Source organism: Cetorhinus maximus, chromosome 14 (assembly GCF_964194155.1).
Source record: "Cetorhinus maximus chromosome 14, sCetMax3.hap1.1, whole genome shotgun sequence".
Classification (NCBI taxonomy): Eukaryota; Metazoa; Chordata; class Chondrichthyes; order Lamniformes; family Cetorhinidae; genus Cetorhinus; species Cetorhinus maximus.
The window spans coordinates 8,581,830-8,606,799 of NC_135892.1; the positions used below are offsets into that span (position 1 = coordinate 8,581,830).

The 24,970-nt window shown below is 45.0% G+C and overlaps 1 protein-coding gene across 3 annotated transcripts in view; it reads left to right on the forward strand.

Moving 5' to 3' along the window:
- The window catches only part of LOC144689390 (BTB/POZ domain-containing protein 3), a 55,179-nt gene that overhangs the window by 24,193 nt on the left and 6,016 nt on the right, over window positions 1-24,970 (forward strand). The window contains exons 1-4 of one of the 3 annotated variants that reach the window (XM_078556457.1): window positions 11,975-12,221; window positions 12,456-12,678; window positions 15,940-16,030; window positions 19,977-20,095. In XM_078556457.1, the coding sequence (XP_078412583.1) occupies window positions 12,536-12,678; window positions 15,940-16,030; window positions 19,977-20,095 (353 nt within the window). In that variant the 5' untranslated portion in view covers window positions 11,975-12,221; window positions 12,456-12,535. Of the gene's footprint in view, window positions 1-11,974; window positions 12,222-12,268; window positions 12,679-15,939; window positions 16,031-19,976; window positions 20,096-24,970 lie in introns of those variants that run through there. The other 2 variants (XM_078556456.1, XM_078556455.1) reach the window with 2 other exon arrangements.

The window sequence follows — 24,970 nt, forward strand, 5'->3', positions numbered from 1 at the left end:
ATGAGATAAAACTGGCCAGAAATGAATTGTCTCCATTAAGTTTCCCCTCGCTGCTACCAAAATGTCATAAAATACGAGTTTTTAAAATTCTTTCACGGGATGTCGTTGTCACTGGCGAGGCCGGGCACTAGTTGCCCTTGAGAAGGTGGCGGTGAGCAGCCGTCTTGAACCGCAGGTGTAGGTACACCCACAGTGCTGTTAGGAAGGAAATACGTGTATATTTAATGCCCTTAATCTTGAAATAATCTTTCTTATTTGCACGCACAAATAGTGGCCAAATTATTGCGCCTTGAATCTATGACTAATATTGAGACTGAGTTGACATAAAGGGGCTGGGTTTTAACACAGCGTAGGGTTCTGTAACCTAGGAGATCAGTATTACGTAGTGGGGGAGTTTAGTCCAGGCGTAGAGCTATACAATGGTTACTGCACAGGATACAGCCACTTGGTCGTTCAAGTCCACACTGGCTCCCTGCAGGTCAATTTAGCTTGTCCCAGACCTCCCGCCCTTTTCCTGTAACCCTGCAATTCCTGTTCCTTCAGCTGTACATCCAATTCCCTTTTGAAAGCAACATTTGAATCTGCCTCCACCACACACTCGGTCCATTCCAAATCCTAACCACTCGCTGCATTAAAAGAAAAAGTTATTCCTCGTATCACTGTTACGTCCTTTGCCATTTACTTTTGGTGCCCTCTGGTTCCCGACCTTACTGCCAATGCGAACAGTTTCTCCCTGTTGACTCTGTCCGGGCCCCTCATGATTTTGAGCACCTCTATCAAATCTCCTCTCCAAAGAGAACAGCCCCAACCTCTCCAATCTATCTGCGTGATGAAGTTCCTCATCTCTGACATCATTCTCGCAAATCCTTTCTGTACCCGCTCCAAAGCCTTCACATCCTCCCTAAAAATGCAGTGCCCAGAATTGGGGACAGTGGGCAGAATTTAATGCCCTCCCCCCCCGTGGCGAGTTTGGGGGCCGGGGTTGGGGGGGTGGAGGGGCATTAAACCTGGCGGGTGGAAACCCTGCTGCCTTTCCACATCTGCCCTGATTAAGTCCATGACAAGAAGGCCCACGGATGGTCTTCCTGTCCCGCCACCAATTGAGGCCCTTAAGTGAGCAATTAATGCCGCGTCCCCCAGCCGCGGGTGGGGGACTCACCGTGAGGAATGCCGAAAAGCAAACACTTTGGGGTTTCCTGGGGGCTTCCAGCGGGCACCCCTCATTCAAAAGCACACAGCGCTCGATCGAGGGGGCGTCCTGTTTCAAGTCATCCCTCTTCCCTTGCTGCCGACCCTCCTCTTTCCCCCGCCATCACCCTCCCGACATCACTCATTGGTGGCCTAGGTCCCTTGGTGATCCTGGGCTTTGGGCGTATGCATTACCGGCGGCAGCCACCACCTCCTCCGGTGACGCAACCAAGCAACAAAGAACTGCCAGCTTCTGATTGGCTGGCCCGTCTCAGTGGACAGGACGTCCGCTCCCGGGGAAGGCCTGCTGCCTCCCTGTTAAGTGCTTGATCGGCACTTAAACCTGGTGGGCCTTCACGAAAAGAGACAACGCGGAGCTCTTGCCAGCGAGCGAGACTCCCGTCACCTACATTAAATTCCACCCAATACTCCAGTGGAAGCTGAAACAATGTTTTATAAAGGCTTCCATGCTTAGGCACTTTATTATGTGCCCACTTTCTCCTGCTGTCTAAACATATGGATATTATTGTTTTGCAAACTACTGTTTCACAATACTGAGAAATTATGGAGTGTGACGCTTTATCACTTTAATGTCTATTGGTACCACAATATGTCACTCACTAACTGACCTACCAAAGAGCCATGAGGTAGAATAATCAAGTCATCAAGTTCTCTTGAAATGTCAAGTGGTATAATTTTTGAATGTGCTTAACTCAACTCTCTGTCCCTCTGTCTGTTTCCTTCCTCTGATTTCCCACACCTCATGTTGTATAAGTTTGGAGGCTGGCTGTACCTCAAAATGGAGAGCGTTGATGCAGCCCCACCCCTGAGTAGCCAATCTGGATCATTAACGGCTCTATTAAAGGCATTTTTGATGGGCCCCCTGCCACATAGTGAGACCGTTTCATGGAAATGGCCTCCCTATGGCTGCCCATGGACCCATCAGAGCCGGAGGCTTTGTGTCCCAAAGAGGGGACCATGGGGCTGGGAAAGAACACTCCTCAACCCCAATAGGCCATCAGGAGGGGACAGCCTGCTTGTTCCTGTCGTGTTATTATGATGATATAATACCTTGAGCTTATTTACTTATTACCAATGCTCATAAAGTAGTGGGTTCATTTATTAAATCTAGGCACATCAGAACAGTTATCCCTAGGTATAAAGCTTGAAGACCTCAGAGCTGTGTGTGTGCTTTGCTCAAAGCAAAAGTGAAACTAAGATGGGATCACATGACTTATTTCCCTTCTCTGATGGCATGTTGATATTTCTTAAAGGAATATCACAACATCCCCTTTTCTTTTTAAAGATACATTCCCCCCCTTCCAAAGAAGTATAACAATTTGCGATTCATGTTTGCGTTTAGTTACCATTACATAAGTGCATAGAATAGGTGAGTCTAAAAGTTTCTAAAGTGTAAAGGTAACCTGCTGGTACACCCAGATCTTTTAACCTTTTCTGGAGGTGTCTTTAATTACTCACAGCAACCTGAGAGATTGTCATTCATGGATGTTGCTGGTTGCATTTGGGATCTTGTCCTCGATGCAGTAGGATTGTACGGTGGTTGAGGAGCTGGAATGGATCTGATTTGTCCTCAGTTAGGCCTCACTGTTGCGCCTTTGTGTGCAATGACTTTATAGGACCTTGGTTCTGAACAAATCCTTGTCACCTCGCTGATTGCCACATACCTTCTATGAGATCCTGGATGAGAACATGTTGTCACAACTGTAATTGGCAATTCTGTACTTCCATTTTTATCATGCACGTTGGTCATCTTCCCTTGTATTCTTAAAAGCTGCTCTCTAGTTTCTGAGAGAGTAGAATGGGTAAGGGTAGGTAAATTGGTACGCACTGGTCTGCCAAACAAACCTGAACTCTGCCGGTGATGAAATAATTGCACTTAAAGGTGTCGCTCTTAGATGTAACATAGCAATCTGTAGATCTTGCTTGGTTTGTCCACATTTGAGAATTAGGGATTTCACTGTGTGAATTATTCGTTCAACTAGGTTTTTATATCTAGGGTAATGAGGAGAAGTAATAGTGTGATAAATATTTCACTTCTTACACGTATCCTGAAATAGCTTACCAATAAATTGTGGACCGTTATCCATAATGACCTCTCTAAGCACACCTAATAAACTGAAAATAGCACTTAGTGTGTGCACAACGTTTGTGCTTGACACATTGTGCAATTGTCGAATAATGGGGTACTTGGTAAAGTAGTCGACGATGACGATGAAGTCAGTGCCATGGACATGAAAGAGGTCAGGTGTGATTTTGGGCCAAGTATGTGTAGGACCTTCATGTGGAATCAGTGGTTCTTTGTGCTGATTTGACATATGCTCTTGATATGCCTTGCACTTCTTGACGGCGACTTCAATGTCATTGTTTATACCCGGCCATTGACTGTCTCTTTTACGAGTCTTCTCGTCCAATCTATGCCCATGCGTGAATGATGATGTAATTGAAGAATGTCAGGTCGTGAAGATTCCACTATGATGACCTGCTTGCCTTCAAAAATGTCTATCCGGGAGATGTCTAGCTTGTCTTGGTAAAGCCAAAATGGTCCCAAGTGTTCATGGACGTGCTGAATTGAATCAGGCCATCCTTCAATGATGGTTTTCCACAGTTTTTGTAGCGGAGAATCTTTTGCCGTTTCTTCTTGTAGCTGCCGGCATTTGGGTTGTGCAAAATGTACCAGATCTATTTGGATAACATCTTCAAGTTCGATGTCAATGAAGTCAACTTGTAGATCTAAGGATATATCTGTTTTCTCTGGGTTGGGCAATCTGCTAAGTGTATCCAGTGTGGCCATCAAGTTACCTGGCTTGTACTTAATCTCACAGTCGTAACCTTGAATCTTTATCAAGAGATGTTGCAATCTTGGCGGTGCCCTGGTCAATGGTTTTCACCAAATCATCTCCAGTAGCTTGTGGTTGGTCTCTACCAAAAAATTTTTGCCAAATGGATAGGTATGAAAATAGATATGATTCTAAACACTAAAGTTAATCTTTCCCATTCGATGTTGGAGTAGTTGGATTGTGTTATAGACAGAGACTCTGATGCAAATGGTCCCAGACCTTTCTGAGAGGTTTCTATTGTTAGGAAATAGAGATAGTTAAAGTAAGTTATATTTGTATTTTTTGATTGTTAGGAATGAATTTTAGCTTTGATGTTTATGTTTGATTTGTATTTCTGTATCTGATTTAAGAAGGGTCAAATTGAGTTTTAGCTTCACTTTAAAAACGTGCCTGCCTTTCGATGTTTCTGACAGGATACTGGATGGTCGTTCTTCTTGCCTGAGGTACCCATTGTGTACGGTCTGTTTGGATCAGTGCATGGCTCTTTGTAGCTGCTTCAGTCTTTGCTGTAGTGCGCTGCTGCTCCCAATGGCCCTTTCTGCCACATGCCTAGCAGAATTGATGGAAAAGCTGGGTATTTCCTTGGTGCATGTAGAAGGCCACACCTTCCACATGTCTCGCTAGGTTTGGGTGTTCTAGTGGGTGCATCAGCAATTGGGATTGTACTTAGGACCTGTAAGCTGTGTCGACCTGCAAGAATGACTTCGTGCCTACGTCCTTCCTTTAGTAGCTCTTCGTTGCTATACGTTTTGGGTTTGTCCAGCAGATGTTTCTGGAATGCTTCCATGGGAGTACATATGAATTTGGCAGAAAAGTAGGCCACTCGGCCCCTCAAGTCTGCTCCACCATTCAGTAAGATCATGGCTGATCTGATTGTAACCTCAACCCCACATTCCTGCCTACCCCCGATAACCTTTCAACCCCTTGTTAATCAAGAATCTATCTAGCTCTGCCTTAAAAATATTCAAAGGCTCTGCTTCCACTGCCTTTTAAGGAAGAGATTTCCAAAGACTCACAACTCTCTGAGAGAAGAAGTTCTCCTCATCTCTGTCTTAAATGAGCGACCCCTTATTTTTAAGCAGTGACCCCCTAGTTCTAGATTCTCCCACAAGAGGAAACATCCTCTCCACATCCACCCTGTCAAGATGCCTGAGGATCTTAAAGGTTTCAATCAAGTCGCCTCTTACTCTTGTAAACCCCAGTGGATACAAGCCTAACCTGTTCAACCTTTGCTCATAAGACAACCCGCCCATATCCAGCGTTTTGCATTTTAATGTCTCTTCCTTAGACAGTGACAGGTTTCAAAGGGTCTCTGAATTATGCCTTGCACTTCTTAATGCGATCACCAACTCAACAATTCTGTCTGTTAGCTCTGAGTTTGAAAATCGCAGTACGTACCCTTGCCTCTGCTTCTACTGAGGAAGTGGCCTATGGATACTGTTGCCTGTTGTTGAAATGAGATGAACTTTAGTCAATGAATATGGACATTTAGCCTGATACTGAACAGGTCATCAAGTATAGTCCATAGCTTTTGGTGATCCTTTAGCTCTTCTGTTAATTCTGACATGTTCAGCCCATGTAGACCTTCATTCCCAATTGCTAGGCAAATTTCTATGGCTTGCTTGTCTGGTTCAGACACACCTGAATCAAGAAACAATAACTCTGTAGCAGATGTCATTGGTAGGGATCACTGTTTATCGCATGTTATTGGTATATTTCACTATTTATCACAGATGTTATTTGAAGATTTCACTGTTTAGCACAGATGTTATTGGTAGGTTTCACTATTTATCATAGATGTTATTCATAGATTTCACTGTTTAGCTCAGATGTTATTGGTAGATTTCACTGTTTATCACATATTATTGGTAGATTTCACTGTTTATCATAGATGTTATTAATAGATTTCGCTGTTTAGCTCAGATGTTATTGGTAGATTTCACTGTTTATCACAGATGTTATTGTTAGATTTATCTCTGTACAGATAACAGTCTTTCAGTTCTTGGAATTATAGCTGGTTCCTGTTCAACACCTTGAAAGTGTCTGTATTTCCCATATTTTTAAGCTATCTTTATTAGATGAGCACCAATGTTCCTAGACTTTCTATTGAGCCATTGATCCCATTATTTGTTTTCTAACCTGTTTACACCACAGTGACTTACTCCTTTGCCAGCCTTCTCCAGCAGATAACTTGCCCACACCCCTCAGTTAATCATCCGATCAAGAAAGCCTGTTCTGTTTTTCTTTTTTTCTGATGTAGCTGCCCATTTTACTCTGCCTTCACAGTCACAGAATTAGTACTGCACAGTAGGAGGCCATTTGGCCCATCTTGTCTCTGCTGGCTCTCCCTAGGAGCAATTTACCTAGTGCCACTCCCCTGCCTTCATCCTGTAACCCTGAGCATTCTTCCTTTTTAGATAACAATCCAATTCCCTTTAGAGTGCCTCGATTGAACCTGCCTCCACCACACTCTCGGGCAGTGATTTCCAGATCCCAATCACTCACTGCATAAAAAAGTTTCTCCTCACGTCTCCATTGCTTGTTTTGCCAGTTACCTTTCAATCTGTGCCCTCTTGTGTCATCCTGTCTAATTGGGAATAGATGAACTGCTATAGGGTAATTATTAACAAACAGAGGCATCTTCCCTGTCCCTCCCTTACTCTATAATATTGGAGCAACCCCAAACTACTTTCCACTCCCCCTTCCCTTTGATAAAAAATCTGTTTCAATGATAGATTATACCTGTTGTATCAGCTCGTCATTGTACTTGTAGATCCAACCCTTTTCACATGATATTCCAATTGCAGTAACTATGCTGGGTAAGAACAGGCATGTAAAAGTCAAATCCTCCTCCTGCACTAATTGCTGTCAGACGGTCCGATTGTGTGGCAGGAAGGTTATTACCTCAGGCTGCAGTGGACACAATACAATGTTGTGGCAAGTACGAATCTGATTAACTAATAATATCTGAATGCGTTTTGGTTCCCTTTTAGGCCACCAACCTGGCACTTTCTGTTGTGCGTCTGCTGCTGCAAGTTGTGCTGCAAGAAATAAAACATATTTAAAGAAAAGACCTGTATACAGAAAGCTATTGTAGAGTCTCATGGTGATAATAAGAATGAGCTTGACTCAAAAAAAAAATAAAACTCCTGAATGTGCATTGTTGGGAAAATTAGGCAGTCAATTTGTGTGACACTCAAAACCTCTGGAGCACCCAGTTAGAGCTGAAAATTACTGAATGTCTTGAATGTACAGTAAACATAAATCATGGCAATTCTTACTGCAGTAAATAGGTGATGAACCGAGGATTATAACAGATAGTGACATTTTCTGCTGTGATTGCTTGTTTTTTTTAAAAAATCACTTGTTAAAGAAAATCTATTCTGGGAGCTTTAATACTGGAGCCATTGCACCATTATAAGCAGACTTTATGGTTTGTGCTCATATTGTTGTAAAATGCAATGGATTACCTCCTGGAAGACTTCCCTACCAGGGACAGTTTATAGGGTGGTGAACATCTGGGCACATCTGTTTCATTTGAGAAGGCAAGAAATAAATTATGAACCTCATGAATCAAAACTGCAATAACTTGAATGTTATGCTGTCGCCAATATTCTGCTGATATAATGGGTAGGATTTCGTCTTTTAATATTTCAAAGGTGCAAGTGGCTGTACAAAATGCTAGTTACATGCTCCACTGATCTCAGACTTAAACAAACTTGGCGAACTACACTTCTGGATCTTGTATGCTGTTTGCTGTAAGCAGGAGTTAGTACTAAGGAAGTGTCACTAGGGGCTTCCCTAATGGAATGGCTCCGCTCATGCCCTCAGCGATTCGCTCAACTCGGAAGCATGCTAACCAAGGATTCTGTTTATTAGGGCTCTTTCAGAAAGGGAAGAAAAGGAGGTAAAAGATGTTGCTATTGGGTACCTGCTTGGGTCATCATTTTGTGGCGTATGTGGAATATTTCTTGTTTCAGTCCTACACGGGTCATGTCCCCCAATTCTTTTTCCGGGATGTCATTGGCCATATTGGTGCCACTTCCTGCTCTTGCCCAGACTAGAAAAATGTATCAATTTTGCTTCCAATTTCCAGACTTCCCTCACCTTCGCATGATCCATCTCCGACACTTCCCTTCCTCAACTTAGCTGTCTCCATTTCTGGGGTTAGGCTGTCTACTAATATTCATTACAAGCCCACTGGCTCCCACAGCTACCTTGAATCCACTTCCTTACCCTGCTTCCCATAAGGACTCCATCCTATTCTCCCAGTTTCTCCATCTCTGTCGCACCTGTTCTGATGATACCTTCAACAATGTCTTCCACTTGTCTTCCTTTTTCCTCAACCAAGGATTCCCCGCCACTGTGGTTAACAGAGCTCTCAAAGGCATCTTATCCATTTCCCGCACTACTGCTCTCGCTTCTTCCCCTCCCTCCCAGAACCGTGACAGGGTTCCTCTTGTCCTCACTTTCCACCCCGCCAGCTTCCGCATTCAAAGTAACATCCTCCACCATTTCCCCCACCACCAGCACGTTGCCACCATCAAACACATCTTCCCCTCCCCTGTCAGCATTCCAAATGGACCGTTCTCTCCACAACATCCCGGTCCACTCCTCTATCACCCCCAAAACCTCATCCAGTTCCCACGGCACCTTCCCATGCAATCGCAAGAGGTGTAACACCTGCCCCTTTACCTCCTTCCTCCTCACTGTCCCAAGGCCCTAGACACTCCTTTCAAATAAAGCAGTGACTCACTTGCACTTCTTTCAATTTAACCTACTATATTCACTGCTCACAACGCAGTCTCCTCTATACTGGGGACACTGAACGTGACTGAGTGACCGCTTTGCGGAACACCTCCACTCAGTCCACAAGCTTGACCCCAGCCTTCCGGTTGCTTGCCATTTTAATTCACCACCTCACTCTCATGCTCATATTTCTGTCCTCTGCCTGCTGCACTGTTCAAGTGAAGCATGATTGACAGCATTTCATCTTTTGATTAGGCACTTTACAGCCTTTTGGACTTAACATTGAGTCCAGCAACTTCAGACCATGAACTCTGTCCTCCATTTCATCTTTTTTTTGCCAAGTATCAGTCTGTATCTTGTTTTTACTTTTGGACAGAGCTGTTCATTATTCTGCCATTAACACCTACTCTGGACCAATGCTTTGTCTCTTTACAACAATCATTACCACTCCCTTTGTCTTTTGTTCCATGACATCTTTGTTATTTAATCTTTACCGCCCTCTTCCCATCCCAGACCTTCCTTTTTGTTTGACCGCCCCTCCCCACTTTCAACAGCTCAAAACCCTTCACATTTCTTCCTCCCTTGTGTTCTGAAGAAGAAGATTTCTTCATTTTGTTTATTGCACTATCTTGTGGACTTATAGGCACTTTGATTAATGTTTTTGAGCAGTGATGGTTTACAGATGTATTAACATAACCAGGTCTCAAGACACAAAAGCAAAATACAGCAGATGTTGGAAACACTCAGCAGACCAGGCAGCATCTGTGACGAGAGAAATAGAGTTAATGCTTCAGGTCGATGACCTTTCTGTTGAAACAATTAACACTGTTTCTCGCGCTCCACAGTGACTGCCTGACCTGCTGGGTTCCTCCAGCACTTTCTGTCTTTTTTTTAAATTTTAAGTCTCGGGTGCACCCGTGCACAGCGAGTGAACTGAGAGCAGTGTTATTTCACAGGAAACTGGCTGAAACTTAGGGGATGCAAGCATAATCATCATTTGAAGCAGATAAAGTGATCCCACGCATCAATACTTCTTAAATGTATGCTCTGATAATTAATGATTTTGTTGGATAATTGAAAACACAAGTTTTATTAATACGAGCTGAACAGAGAATGGGCTAACCATTACAGTGATTGAGTATACTCATCTTTCTATTTCCTTCAATGAATGCTCCACAAGGGAGCCTTTAGAAAATGATCATTGAAGAGGCAAAGTTTTTTTAAAGTTTTTTTTTTAAGTAGGTTGTAGGTCATTTTTGATCTTTGTTCTTTCATGGGATGTGGGCATCGCTGGCAAGGCCAACATTTGTTGCCCATCCCTAATTGCCCTTGAACTGAGTGGCTTGCTAGACCATTTCGGAGGGCAGTTAAGAGTCAGCCACATTGCTGTGGGTCTGGAGCCACATTTAGGCCAGACCGGGTAAGGAGGGCAGATTTCCTTCCATGAAGGGCATTAGTGAACCAGATGAGTTTTTACAACAATCGATGAAAGTTTCATGGTCACCATCACCGAGACTCGCTTTCAATTCCAGATGTTATTATTGAATCTAAATTCCACCAGCTGCCATGATGGGATTTAAACCCATGTCCCCAGAGTATTAGCCTGGGCCTCTGGATTACTAGTCCGGCGACGTTACCATGACAACACCATTTCCCCTTTAAAAGGTCACAAAAAGGCTTCACTGATTTTTACCCACTCCCTTCTATTTTAATTTCTATTTAATTTGATCAACAGTGTTTAAAATCACAATGTTTTTTAATCATTCCTGGTGCATCAAGTACCTCACCTGTCTGCGCTGTATAGTTCCTGAGCCTGAGGTGAGATTGAGGGGCTACCAACTGAACAAAAGGTTGAATCCATAAACTACAGGTGGGTCTTCGAAATTCCCACTGGAGATGTGGGGGTTGATTTGAAATGGGCTGAAATGATTTTTTTTTGTTGATGTTGAATTTCTGCTGTTGCTGCAAAACACCTTCAATTATTCTGCCTGAAAATGGCAATATTCTAGTTTCCTTTAAATATCCATCCTTGAAAGTGAGAAGCTAGTTATTTGGAAATGTGTGCAAGCTAAATTGGATGTTCGTTCAACAGGGGAGCAGACATGAAGGGCCGAATGGCCAAATCCAACTCTTATTTCTTATATTCTCATGTCTGCTAGGATGATTGAGTTGGGATTGGGGGGGGTAAGATTACACGCATGCACGCACTCATCTCCGCCATGGGCAGGAATCCATGTGCCAACAGACACAGGCCTCAGCTGATCGCCAAAGGTTCTCATCCGTAATGAATGCATCCATTAAGATGTGCTTTTCCGATCAGACCTGGGGCAGTGCGGGATCGTCCCAGGTTCCGTGTTAGGGATAACAGTTAAGACCATAAGACCTAGGAGCAGAAATTAGGCCATTCGGCCCATCGAGTCTGCTCCGCCATTCAATCATGGCTGATAAGTTTCTCAACCCCATTCTCCCGCCTTCTCCCCGTAACCTTTGATCCCCTTACCAATCAAGAACCTATCTATCTCGGTCTTAAATACACTCAATGACCTGGCCTCCACAGCCTTCTGTGGCAATGAATTCCATAGATTCACCACTCTCTGGCTAAAGAAGTTTCTCCTCATCTCTGTTCTAAAAGGTCTTCCCTTTACTCTGAGGCTGTGCCCTCGGGTCCTTAGTCTCTCCTACTAATGGAAACATCTTCCCCACGTCCACTCCTATCCAGGCAGGACTGGGGAAGAATCGTCCACCAACCTTAACCCACTGAGGATTCAGTTAAGGAAAATCTGTTGAACTTTTAAAAAAAAAAGAATTAATGTCACCATGCACTGCACTCATTGTGCACATCTTGTGAAAATTCCCTGGGGGGTGGGGGGAAGACTGGGGATGGAAACCTCAGCCAAGCACTGAGTCAGGTGGGGGAGAGAGGAAGGTTTGGAGGCAGAGCAGTGTTGGTGATTCACAGCTAAGCTGGAGAGGGCGATGTGCCTTTAAGGGCTGGAGCCATTCACTGAGTCTGAATATTTTCAGTAGGTGTCAGTATAGTTTTTTTTTCCCTTCTCTGCCCGGTCGCAGTCCTAGGGGCTCCCTAGTTGTTGGCTGACAGCCACTCTCCGTCTGCAGGAGGACAACCCTCGGTGCCTGTTTATTTCTTTGTAAAATAGAGAGAAGGGGAGGGAGAGAGAGAGAGAGAGAGAAAGAAACAGCAACTTCCATCCATCTGACAACCGCTTTGGGGAACAGGAGCTGCTACACTGGCAGCAGAAAACTCGACCCAGTGCATACAACACAGGGAATTTGCTTCTTTTCCATCCGACCTGCGACAGGAATCAGTTCCCAATATAATTGTTAACTAGACCCACTGGAGGAGGATGTTGCAGTTAAAGCTAAAACCGCGATTGCTGACTTGGTATCGCACTTGAAAAGGGGTGGGTGCGTGGGTGGGGAGGGTGGTTGAAAGGTTTTACATCTTCAGGGGGTGGGGGGGGGCAGAATTTTAACCCCAATAAAATTTAACCCCTTAATCGCTCAGTGCTGCAGCCCGTCCCGCTTCTCCCTCCCTCCCTCCCCTTACCTTAAGCCTGCGAGGCTGCCGACCAGATGCACCCATGGTGGATGCCAAGAGCAGGAATATGAAGTGTTTGACTTTCTTCCTCATGCTCCCAGAGGCGGTGAAGAGGTCCAAGAAGGCACCCAAAGGCAGCCGGCTGCCCGTCTGCTGCGACATCCTCACCTTGAAGAAGAGGATGGCCGCAGAGATCTACAGCAGCAAGAAAGCGCCTGGCCCCAGCACCAGTGCCCACAGCTACCAGCAGAGCCTCCACAACAACAACAACACCATCCAGTCTACCACCAACTGGCAGGGACTGTACCCCACCATCAGGGAGAGGTAAGAAGGAGAAACATAACCCACCCTTCCTTCCCCCCCCCTCCAAAAAAAAGCTACTTGACTTGCCTGCCAACCTTAACAAACCCCCAACATCTGGAACCTTAACAAACCCCCAACATCTGGAACCTTAACAAGCCCCCAACATCTGAAACCTCATCTCTTAAACTCATCCAACTTTTGTCCTTTCCCACAACCCCACTGTGAGATTTGTGGATTATTTTTTTTAAAATCGGGGGGCAATGGGTAAACTTTTTTAACAGTCAACTCTAGTGCATGGGCTGCCCTTATCTGTAAGGCTCCCACTGCTGTCTCTCTCTCTCTATTTATATCTGTCTATATAACTGTGGCAGCTTTATGTTAGACGGATGCCTGAAAGCCAAGCAATTGACACACACAGAGAGAGAGAAACCTGGCAGCAAAGTATTCTGTGGTCGCTTTCACTTGAGAAGTGTTGAGCCTGAAATGGGTGTTTATTTGTATTTTTGTTGTTGTTGTTGTTGTGTGACTTACCTGGAGCAACACCCCCCCCCCGCCCTCTCTGGTTGGGGGAGCGGGGGTTGAGTGTTTGGTGAGGGGTGGTGGGGGCGATAATGGAATAATTAACAGCGGTTGTCATGGGCGCCCTGAGAGGGAGCTGTTATTTAACAGCAAATTATTAAAAGTGGATGTCTAGCTGTTGCTTTTGTCAGTGTGGGCTATTTCCTCGATAGCATTAGATAAAGCAGCTGAAGTCAGAGATTGTCTACAATGTGCAGGGGTGAATCACCAAAAAAAAAAACTGCTTTAATTCAGTGTCAACAATAAATGTGCCCTGCTCTTAAATTAAAATCACCTCAGTAAAACTGTAAAACCCACAAAATTGGGGAGGGGGGGTGGGGGTGAAGTGGGGGGAAGCCTAAGGGGTTTTGATAGAATAGATATTAACGCTTGTCCCTCCCTGGCAAGTGGGTCAATAACCAGAGGTCATATATTTAAAATCATCAGTAAAAGATTTAAAGAATCAGATCATTGTTACGGGGCAAGAAAGAGGCCGTTCAGCCCATCATGTCTGCACCGGCTCTCCAAATGTGCTACTCATCTCGTGCCACTCCCCCACCTTCCCCTCGTAACCCTGCACATTCTTCCATTTCAGATAACAATCTAATTCCCTTTTGAATGCTTCAGTTGAAGCTGCCTCCACCACGCTCTCAGGCAGTGCATTCCAGTAGGAGGAGGACAAGCAAACCTTTTACATTCAGTGTTGTCGAGGGGTCTGAGACACTCTACCCAAAAAGGTGATAGGAGCTGGCTCCACTAGTAATTTTCGAAGCGTTTGGACAGGTTCTTGAGGAATTCACAGGGTCAAGGGCAAAAAGCAGGGACCTGGGACTAAACACTACTGTACTTCCAAAGGGCCAGCACAGGCACAGTGGGCCAAATGGCCTCCCTCTGTGTTGTAAGCTTCTATGATTTGAGGTCAAAAAAAAACGAAGCCTCATTTTTAAAGTCAGCAGGAGGGGGGTTCCTATGAAACAACCTCCTGGAGAAGGGATTGGGAACACTTGTGGGTGTGAGTGAAGGGCGGCTTCAAGGTAGGGAAAAGGCTTCATCGGGCATTTTAGGTTGAATAAGGCTGCATGGTGACGTGGGTTGTACGTTCACTGTGAATGGAGTATTTTAACAATGAGGAAGGATTGGATAGGCTGGAGTTATTTTCTTTGGAACCGAGGGGGCTGAGAGGCGATTTCACTAAAGGTGGAAAAAGTTATGAGGGGCCTGGATAGAGTGAGTAGGAAGGAGCGGTTTCCCTTAGCAGGGAGCTCAATAACCCAGAGGTAGAGATTTAAAGTCATTAAGAGCAGGATTAGAGGGGGGGGTGGTTGAGGAGAAATTTTTCCCCCAAGAGTGGCTGAAGTCTGGAACTCACTGTTTGAAAGGGCGGTAGAGGCAGAAACCCTCATCGTATTTCAAAGCACTCGGATACATATCTGGTCCGCAGCCCTGTTGGTCACAGCGCTTCAAGAGCTGAGATTAGGCTGGATCACTCACTTGACAGCTGATGGGCTGAATGGTCTCCTTCTGTGCTGTAGCTTTTCTATGTGAACATCGGTACTGCTGAAAAAAAGAGACTTTTTTTGTCGACATTTTTCGCTTTGCGTTCATCAGGACAATGTCAGGGGAAACAACAATTTATACTGCATGAGAAGAAAGTGCTGATCGGTTGGCAAGTGGACTCTGATTGGTAGAGGCGTTGCTATGGAGAATGCACCAGTGGATGGTGACTGACAGTTAACTGTCAAGCATTGTTTGAAATTTAAACCAGACAGCTTGACTCTGATTGTTCAAGACATTGCCCCGGGGAATGAACCAGCGAATGGCTGTCACTTATTTTGTTTAGCTGAAACAGGTGCAGTGTGTGTACATGTTCTTTCTGTCTGCAAAGAACAGGGCCCCTGTATTGATGTGTGTAACTTCCAGTACATGCAAAACGTCACACTGCGAGCCCCACTGACGATCTTAAATTGGTAGTCAATGTAGTTCTGCCAGTGTGATGCTAGCTATGTAGGCTATATGCCCTCAATACTGGTGGATGGTATCTAATAGCATGTCCCTTCTGCTGTTCGCAACAGGCAAGGTACAGACTGTACCCAACCAGCCCCTGCTGGCAAAACTCAAAACACAGTGTCCAACATTAGATGTGATTCCGCGTTTGGACAACATTTGCTAAATAATCCTCAGTGTGCTAAGAATTATGCTGACAGCCAATTTAAGATTGTCAGTTGGGCTCACAGTGTGGCACATTTGCGTGTACTGGCAGCTACATGTATTAATACATGGGCCCTGTTCTTTGCAGACTGAAAAAACATGTACACACATTGTGTCTATTTCAGCTAAACAAAATAAGTGACAGCCATCCGCTGACTCATTCCTCAAGGTAATTCCTTGACCAATCAGAGTCAAGCTGCCTCGTTTAAATTTCAAACAATGCCTGGCAGTTAACTGTCAGTTACCATCCACTGATGCATTCTCCATGGCAAGCCTCTACCAATCAGCGTCCACATGCCAACTATTCTCGTCTCATACAGTATAAATTGTTGTTTCCCCTGACATTGGTATTTTCTTGCGAATTATCCTGATGAGTGCAAGACAAAAAGCTTCGACAAAAAAAAGTCTCCTCTTTTCAGCAAGCCTCAAGTTCTGTACTTCCAAACGACTACATTGATTAACATCGCTTGTAACTTTTTCTGACCGAACGCACGTGCGATGTTTCTTCTCCCTTAGAAATGCTGTGATGTTTAACAACGATTTAATGGCAGATGTTCACTTTGTGGTGGGACCACAAGGAGGGACCCAGCGGTTGCCTGGACACAAGGTAAGCGACAGTTGTTTTGGAAGCTAAATGATTATTCACCAAACGCCGAGAGTGCATCAATAACCAGCACTCTCAAAGAAGCAATTTCTTGCTTTGCCCAACCATCAATCAGTTATCTATTGCACTATAGATGTGCTTTTTAAAAAAATCATTGCTTTCATTTTATAGCCAATCCGAAAGGCTAGTGGAATGTTGGCCTTTCTATCTAGATAACTAGAATACAAAGGGGGAGAAGTCATACTTCATCTGCACAAAGCCCTGGTTAGACCACACCTGAAGTACTGTGAGCAGTTCTGGGCATCACATCTTAGGAAAGATACATCAGCCTTGGGATGAGTGCAGAGTAGATTTGCCAGTATGATACCTAGACACCAAGGGTTAAATACGAAGAGACAGTACATCAACTAGGATTGTATTCTCTGGAATTTAGAAGGTTAAGGGCTGATTTGATCAAAGTTTTCAAGATATTAAGGGGGCAGACGGGGTAGACAGAGAGAAACTAGTTCCTCTAGTTGAGTAATTCAGATGAGGGAGCAGAGTCTACAAGTTAGATCCAGACCTTTCAGGAGTGAAATTAAGAAACACTTCCACACACTAGGGCTGGTAGAACGTGGAACTATCTTCCACAAACAGCTAACGATGCCAGATCACTTGTTACCTTTAGTCAGTCAGATTTAAAATTATCATGGGATATGGGGCAAAGGCAGGTAAATTAGTTAGGCCGCAAATCAGCCATGATTTCATTGGACAGACAGAACAGGCTCAACGAGCTAAATGTCCTCCTCTTTGTTTCTATCTTCCCATAAAACTTTGCAGTGTAAAATGCTGCAAATGGGTTATGTCAAAGAAGGATGGATTAGTATATCGAAACCAAGCGAGAATTAGTGGTACAGCAATTTCTCTTTCAGCAGATAAACCTGGTTTTCTGAGAGGAAATGCTTTTAAAATTTTTCCCAAACGGTATCCTTAAGGTGGCCTGATGGTATTCAACATTAAAACACCAACGTTTGGAAATCATGGAGTGGTCAGGGTGATTTTTTTTTTATTATTCGTTCATGGGATGTGATTTATTGCCCATCCCTAATTGGCCTTGAGAACTGAGTTTCTTGCTAGACCATTTCAGAGGGCAGTTAAAAGTCAACCACCTTGCTGTGGGCCTGGAGTCACATGTAGGCCAGACCAGGTAAGGACAGCAGATTCCCTTCCCTAAAGGGTATTAATGAACCAGATGGGTTTTTACTGGTCATTATTAGACTTTTAATTCTAGATTCTGTTTTTATTGAATTCAAATTTCACCATCTGCTGTGGTGGGATTTGAGCCCAGGTCCCCAGAGCATTACCCTAGATCTCTTTACTAGCCCAGTGGCGATACCACTATGCCACTGCCTCCCCTTACATTTGGCGTAAAGGTCAGCATTTATTTTAAATCTGGCCTGGGAATGGTTGGTGCTGACCTTTGCTACAATAAGTGCCCTGATGCTCTATTCTCCATCTTACCCGCTAACGTTGAAATGATAGACTAAAATCTTTGTCTCTGACGTTCGTTCAGTCCGATACGTGGTCAATATCCCACAAACACACTTTTGCCACTCAAGCATTTGACGTTGCCTCACACCACAATGTATCTCCTAATTAAAGGTAGCAGCTAAGGAATAAGTGGGTCAATTTACTTCAACTGGGAAACTCAGCTTGTTAACAGAAATGTCAACATTCTCTCCCTCCCATTTAAGTGGCTTGATTTTGACACAAGTGTTTTAATTACAGCAAAAATGGATTTTTCCTTTCATTTGCTTGGGATGGTGGAGGGAGGATTATCTGTTCAATCATTTTAATAGCATGTATGTGCCAACCCCACTCACTGATGTACCTCTCATAAATAAGCCATCGGTTTCACACCTCCATAGCAACTGCAGTATGAACGGAATTCCTTTTACTCCAGGATCTGGGTCTTCGTCAACAAGGTCTGCTGCGTAGGGTCAATATTCATGGTTGAATTTTAGTACACTTTCAGGAATAGTGCTGTAGACTGGTCTGCCTTCATACCTCAGAGAACTTCAATTCCACCTGCAACGACTTTCCCTCTCAAACTTGGGGCACTGGAAGAATTGTTCCTATTTGTTGGGCTATATGAGCAAAGTTTTTTCCAAGTTAGTGATTACTTGTGTGATAATGAAATTTAGTCGTTGGGTAGTACAGAACTTGAGTATTGCTGAAAAAAAGACATTCTCTGTCGAAAATTTTCGTCTTTCACTCATGAGGACAATTCACAATATCAATGTCAGGGGAAACAACAATTTATATTGTATGAGAGAGTGCTGATTGGTTGTCAAGTGGACTCTGATTGCTTGAGGCGTTGCCATGAGAAATGCACCGGTGGGTGGTGATTGACAGTTAACTGCCAAGCATTGTTTGAAATTTAAAACAGGCAGCTTGATTGATCAAGACATTGCCCTGGGGAATGAACCAGTGAATGGCTGTCACTTATTTTGTTTAGCTGAAACAGGCACGATGTGTGCACATGTTCTTTCTGTCTGCAAAGAACAGGGCCCTGTGTATTAATATATGTAGCTTCCAGTACACACAAATGCACCACACTGTGAGCCCAACTGATGATCTTAAATTGATTGTCAGCATAATTCTTAGCACACTGAGGATTATTTACCAAATGTTATCCAATTGTGGAATCACATCTAATAAACATGTTGTTCCCCTGACAGTGGTATTTTCTTGCAAATTGTCCTGATGAGTGCAAGATGAAAAGTTTTGACAAAAAGTGTCTCTTTTTCTCAGCAATACTCAAGTCATGAAATTTCTTAGATCGATTAGGTGAAGGACAAACTGTGGCACATGGATTTCACGGTGGCAAATATGAGGTCATCCACTTTGGACCTAAAAAATATCGAACACAGTACTTGCTAAATGTTGGCTAAATGAAAAGCTAGAAACAGTGGAAGTCCAAAGAGACTGTGGGGTACAGGTAGTTAGATCATTAAAATGTCATGATCAGGTACAGAAAATAATCAGAAAGGCTAATGGAATTGCTGGCCTTTATATCTAAATAACTAGAAGTTGAAGTCATGCTTCAGATCTACAAAGCGCTGGTTAGACCACACTTATGGGTGTTAGAAAAACTCCCAAGCCTGGTTGTAAAGAAGACACTGAGATTCAAATGATTTTGGTAGAGACAATTTATTGCAGAGCTTACTTCTCCACTCTAACACAATCTCCCCCAGTGCTGGCTGACTCTTCTTTATATACACATCTGAGTATAATTAACTACTTAATAGCCAACATCTGTTGACGTTATTACCTTAACTACTGGGTATTTGACATCCATTAACAGAACCAGAGATATTAACACTGGGCACCACACATTAGGAAGGCTACATTGGTCTTGGAGGGAGTACAGCATAGATTCACCAGAATGATATCTGGGCTCCAAATGTTAAATTATGAGGAGCGATTACACAAACTAGGATTGTGTTCCTGGGAATTTAGAAGGTTACAGGGCGATTTGATCAAAGATTTCAAGTTATTAAGGGAAACGGATAGGGTAGATAGAGAGAAACTATTTCCGCTGGTTGGGGAGTCTAGGACTAAGGGGCATAGTCAAAAAATTAGAGTCATATCTTTGAGGAGTGAAATTAGGAAACACTTCCACACACAAAGTGTGGTTGAAGTTTGTAACTTCCATCCAAAACATCAAGTGATGCTAGATCAATTGATCATTTTAAATTTGAGGATGATAAAATTTTGCTATCCAAAGGTATTAAGGGATATAGGGAAAAGATGGGTATATGAAGAAAGGTCACATATCAGCCATGATCCCATTGAATGGGGGAACGTACTTGAGGAGCTAAATGGCTTCCTCCTGTTCTTGCCGGTGCTCTTTTACCAACTTTTACCTTACCAACTGTATCTGGTCTTCCTTCTTCCATCCCTGCAGTATGTTCTGGCCGTTGGGAGCTCAGTATTTCACGCAATGTTTTATGGGGAACTGGCTGAAGATAAGGATGAAATTCGAATCCCTGATGTTGAACCTGGTGCTTTTCTTGCTATGCTGAAGTAAGTATCATTTCCTATTTCATTAATTATGCTAGTCCACCCACAACGATCGAGTATTTTTGAAAAAAAAACAAACGATATATATATGTTGGTAGTGTTTAAAGTGTAGCCCCTGATGTGTTGATGTGACCAGATATCGGCAGTAGTCTTGTTAAAATGTCCAAGAAAGTTTGGCTGTGAGTTACAGGGTGACCAACTCTAGTGGGATAAAATAAGGGGCACATCGACTAGGGGGCGGGGGTGTGTGGGGTGTTGGTAAGCATGAGAGCGGGCGGGGTGGAGAGCCTCAACATGAGAGGGGGTGGAGAGAGGGATGTTTTGAGTCTACAGTGGCAGTTGAGGTGGGGGGGGAGGGAGCGGTGGGGAGGTGGGGGTTAAAGTCAACTAAGGTCTACAAATTGAGTCACAGTTGTTGAGTCACAGTGTTATCATCCCTCTGCTGGATGACTCATTCACTTGCAGCCCCGCTCGAATTACTCAAACTCATCCTGGAGACTCCCAGGATCAGTTTCCTGGAGACTGTCCTAGAAATATGGGATAAAAGGAACACAGCGCAAAGAGTCAAAATAAGGGACAATTGCTTAAAACATGGGGCAGTTTGGTCACCCCAGTGAGACATGGTGTCAATGCTTGCTTGGATGTAAAATTGTTTTATTTGGCTGTGCCTGATAAGACAATAAAATGTTAAGTAAATTGGGATTGAGATTACAGCAGTGCTGGTTATGTCCTTGCTTAAGTACGCTGGTTGAGTCCCAATTGTTGGCGACACAATCTACTGACCAAAAAGTCATATTGCACATATTTCTGGACACACCAGCAACAAATTGCATTTATATAGCACCTTTAGCATAGTGAAACTTCACCTCATGGCGGTTGACGGGCACGTCATCAGACCAAATTTGACACCTAAAGCTACATGAGGACAGGTGACCTAAAGCTTTGTCAAAGAGGCAGGTTTTTAAGGAACGTTCTGAAGGAGGGAAGAAGGCTGGAGAGGTTTCGGGATGGAATTCCCGAACTTAGGTAAAGCCGTCTCACCATGGCAACACATTGGAGGCAGGAGTGAGGTGGAGCGGTCCGACCGGTCTAAATGAGGGCAAAACCTTACACGACCAGCCTTCCATGGTTTGAGCTCAGGGGGAAAACTAGTAACAGCGGCCGGAATTTTCCAGCCCCTCACGCCTCTGGGAACTCCCGGACCCACCGATGCGACCGGAGATCTCAATGGCTCGCTGGCCTCGCTCCGGGAGGGCCTGCCGCGGAGAGGGGCTGGCAAATTCCGGCCAGTGTGTCCGCCATCCTCAGGCACCCTCAGAAGCAGAATAACCGATCCTTACGGTGCTCCGACTCACCATGGAATGACTTCCAATGTTTTAGAATGGGTAATAGTTTAAGGGAAGCACATTGTTACCCTTCTGTCTTGAGCGATCTACATTCAGCTCCCGAACTCAGAATAGCGCCGTCTTTATAATTGTATTGCATTCACCATTGCAGAATGTCTCTTTTTTTACCTTTTCAATAAGATCATTTCTACAAGGGATCAAAACTTAGGGACTCATTTCCCGTGTGCAGAATGAGGCTGAGTCCACGAAGGCTGTCAGAAGCAACTATTTGCTTTAAAGAGCCGAGTGTCAATGCAGGGAGTGTGAGTGTGCGTGTGGTGGGGTTTTTTTTCAGACGCTATTCGCTTTGACAGCAACAGACTTAAACTGTTGTTCCCTCTTGCGCGTCAGCTCAGCTTTGAACATGCTGAAAATACAGCCTCGATGACCTTGACTTGTGCTGTATCTTACATCACGGCTTCCACTCTCATAAAAGCCTCCATGCTTGTTGTATTCTGGGGAAGGTTAGTGTAGCCCGGGAGCAGTGCACCTTTAACGTTTTGGGGTAAGGATCAGTCGCAGTGAGTGTGAATGCTGGGTGTTGGTCGCACACTCCCCATTCTTAACGCTAAAGATCTTCATCGGAGGGGAGGAGAATGGTTTTACATGGCTTCTCTCAAGCTCCATTCAACCGGCAGCTTCACAATATAAAACTGGAGAAAAGGAGCGACTGAGAGACAGCAATAGTTGTACTTTCGCTAATATTAACAATTAAGTGACAATTCAATGGGCTATAGGAAATGTAATCTTATTCCAGAAAATTGAAAGACTTTAATTTATATAACGCCTTTCACGGCTTCAGGGTGTCTCAGTGTTTTACAGACAATTAAGCACTTTTTTTGAAGGGTAGACATCGTTGGCAGATTTAAATCTTTTCTTTCGACCCTCAGAACAACACTTGCCTTTTTTGCAAATCTAAAGTCCCTGTGACTTGCAGAGCTGTTAAATGCACAACCTAATAATATCACGACTGCATGCCCCTTTAATCTTGAGTGCTTCTTCAAAACTGCTGCAGACGAGTTGGTTCAAAACAGACGTGGGAGGGAAATGTGGGTCAGGCCCCCCCCACCCCCCCACCCCGGCACGGTGTGGGAAATGGTGGGAAAATCTGGGCAGTGATTTTCCCCAAATTGGCCAATTAATGGGCCCGAGGGGGCCGTCCAGCTCTCGAAGTTGGAGGGCCAATAGGAGGCCCACTAGGCCGGAAGGAGCAGTAGCCTGCAGTCCAGTTCAGACCTACGTACGAGCATTAGGAGCAGGACTGGGCCCTTCGGCCCATCGAGCCTTGCTCTGTCATTCAACATAGATCGTGGCTCAGCTGAATGTGGCCTCAACTCCACATCCGCCTACATCCGATCACCTTGGAGAGAGAGAGAGAGAGAGAGAGAGAGAGGTGGGTGGGTGGGGTGGTGGGGGAGCATCCAAAATGAGGTGCCCTCTCTGCACCTTTTAAAAGAAAAAATGGCTTCAGCAGCCAGGCCAGCAGGGAAGGCCTCAAAGCCTGCTGAAAGTGTTGGTCCTCTGCCCCGGGGAGGCTGCATCGAGGCAGTTGTCCGAGTCCTTGGATGATTCAAGGGGCCCACAGACACCGCCCGCTCCCACCCCTCTGTGGGAGAGCGGGTCAGTGACGGGATAGTGCCGGCAAAACAACACCCTGGCCGGTGGTGGGAACTTTCACCTCTGCCTGTTTTGGAGGAGAAAAGTCTGACCCCTGTTTGATCTCTGGCGGTACAGTGGCTAATTATTCGGCAGCTGTACGACGCTTTACAAGAACACAAGAGACAGGAGCAGGCCTAGATCAACAAGGCCCCTCGAGCCTGCTCCGCCATTCAACGCGATCATGGCTGATCTTGGGCTTCAACTCCATTTTCCCGCCCCCTCTCCCCATCTCCCTTAATTCCCTGAGAGACCAAAAATCTGCCTATCCCGGCCTTAAATGTATTGAACGATGGAGCACCCACAACCCTCTGGGGTAGAGAATTCCGAAGATTCACAACCATTTGAGTGAAGTAATTTCTCCTCATCTCAGTCCTGTATGATCGGCCCCTTATCTGTGTTTTATTTATATATTCGTTCATAGGATGTGGGCATCGCTGGCTAGGCCCAGCATTTATTGTCCATCCCTAATTGCCCTTGTTCAGAGGGCGTTTAAGAGTCGACCACATTGTTGTGGGTCTGTGCCCCCCATGTTTTAAATTCCCTGACCGGCGGAAACAATCTCTGTGTCCACCCTATCAAGCCCTAGTTTCTCTGAGGGGTTGGTAGTGGGCCACCTTCTGCTAGAATAAGGACTCCACTGAGTGGCTGGAATTTTCCACCCCTCCCCCCGCCCCCCCAGCCCGTGACGGGTTTCCCCGCGGGGAGGTCGGTGAGCCGTTGAAACCCCTGTTCACGTTGGCGGGACCGGAAGATCGCGCTGGCGTCTTCACGGGAAATTCCAGCCAATGAGTCTCTTGGTCACCTCAGAAAAGTCAACTACCTTGGTGTGGGACTGGGAGTGACAGATTGGCCAGTCGCAATTAGCCTCAGCCTGAATTCCAGTCTGAATTCACCAGGCACTGGGTACACCTTTGGAAAATAAGAGGGATTGAAGCGAAGAGCCTCTCTGCACTCTGGAAAGAGATTGATTAAAAAATGCTCAGCTTCACATGTCCTGCCCCCCCATAAAGGTAACAATATTCGGTTAGCATGTGGCAAAACAGGGGAATTTCCCTCTGGTAAAGTATCATATTACACAAACCCAACGGGATTTTCCGGCCCAAATGTGGCGGGACTGGCTGTGGGAGATTCGGGAATGCCCGTTGACTTTCGTCGGGACTGGATGATCCCGGCAACGGGCGGAGCTGGGAAATCCCGACCGTCATTTTACTCGGCACAGAACCGTAGAAAAGTGACAGCACAGAAGGAGGCCATTCGGCCCATCTTGCCCGTGCCGGCCCGAGGACACCCAGGTGCCCTTTCTGATCCCACAGCTATTTCGAAGCAGCCCGGTTTAAATTTTTTTGGAACGTCCTGAGTTTGACAAGTGAACGCCGGACTTTTCACTGCTACGTTTTTGTACGTACACAGCGGACGTGACATAATCATGCGCACCACATCAATGCTGGCAGGCTCTGTACGCATCTGGGAATAAAAACGCTACCGTCAGCCCAAGTAACCATGAGGTTTGTTGGGTTGTTGTAAAAGGCCTAAGGGCCTTTAGAGAAGGAAATCTGCTGCCTTTACCCGGCCTGGCCTACATGGGATCCGGTCCCACACCCATGTGGTTGGCCGTTAACTACCCTGTGAAGTGGCCTCGCCAGCCACTCAGTGGAACCATTCTTCTCACAGAAGATGGCCCCACCACCGCCTCCTAAGGGAAACTCAGCCTTGCCAGCGACGTCCACGCCCTTAGACTTGAATTAAGAAAAAAATGTCATTGTAAGGAAAGAAAGACTTGCATTTTTACACCGTCTCTCATCGCCGATCGCCTGCTTTCCAGCCAGCGAAGTAC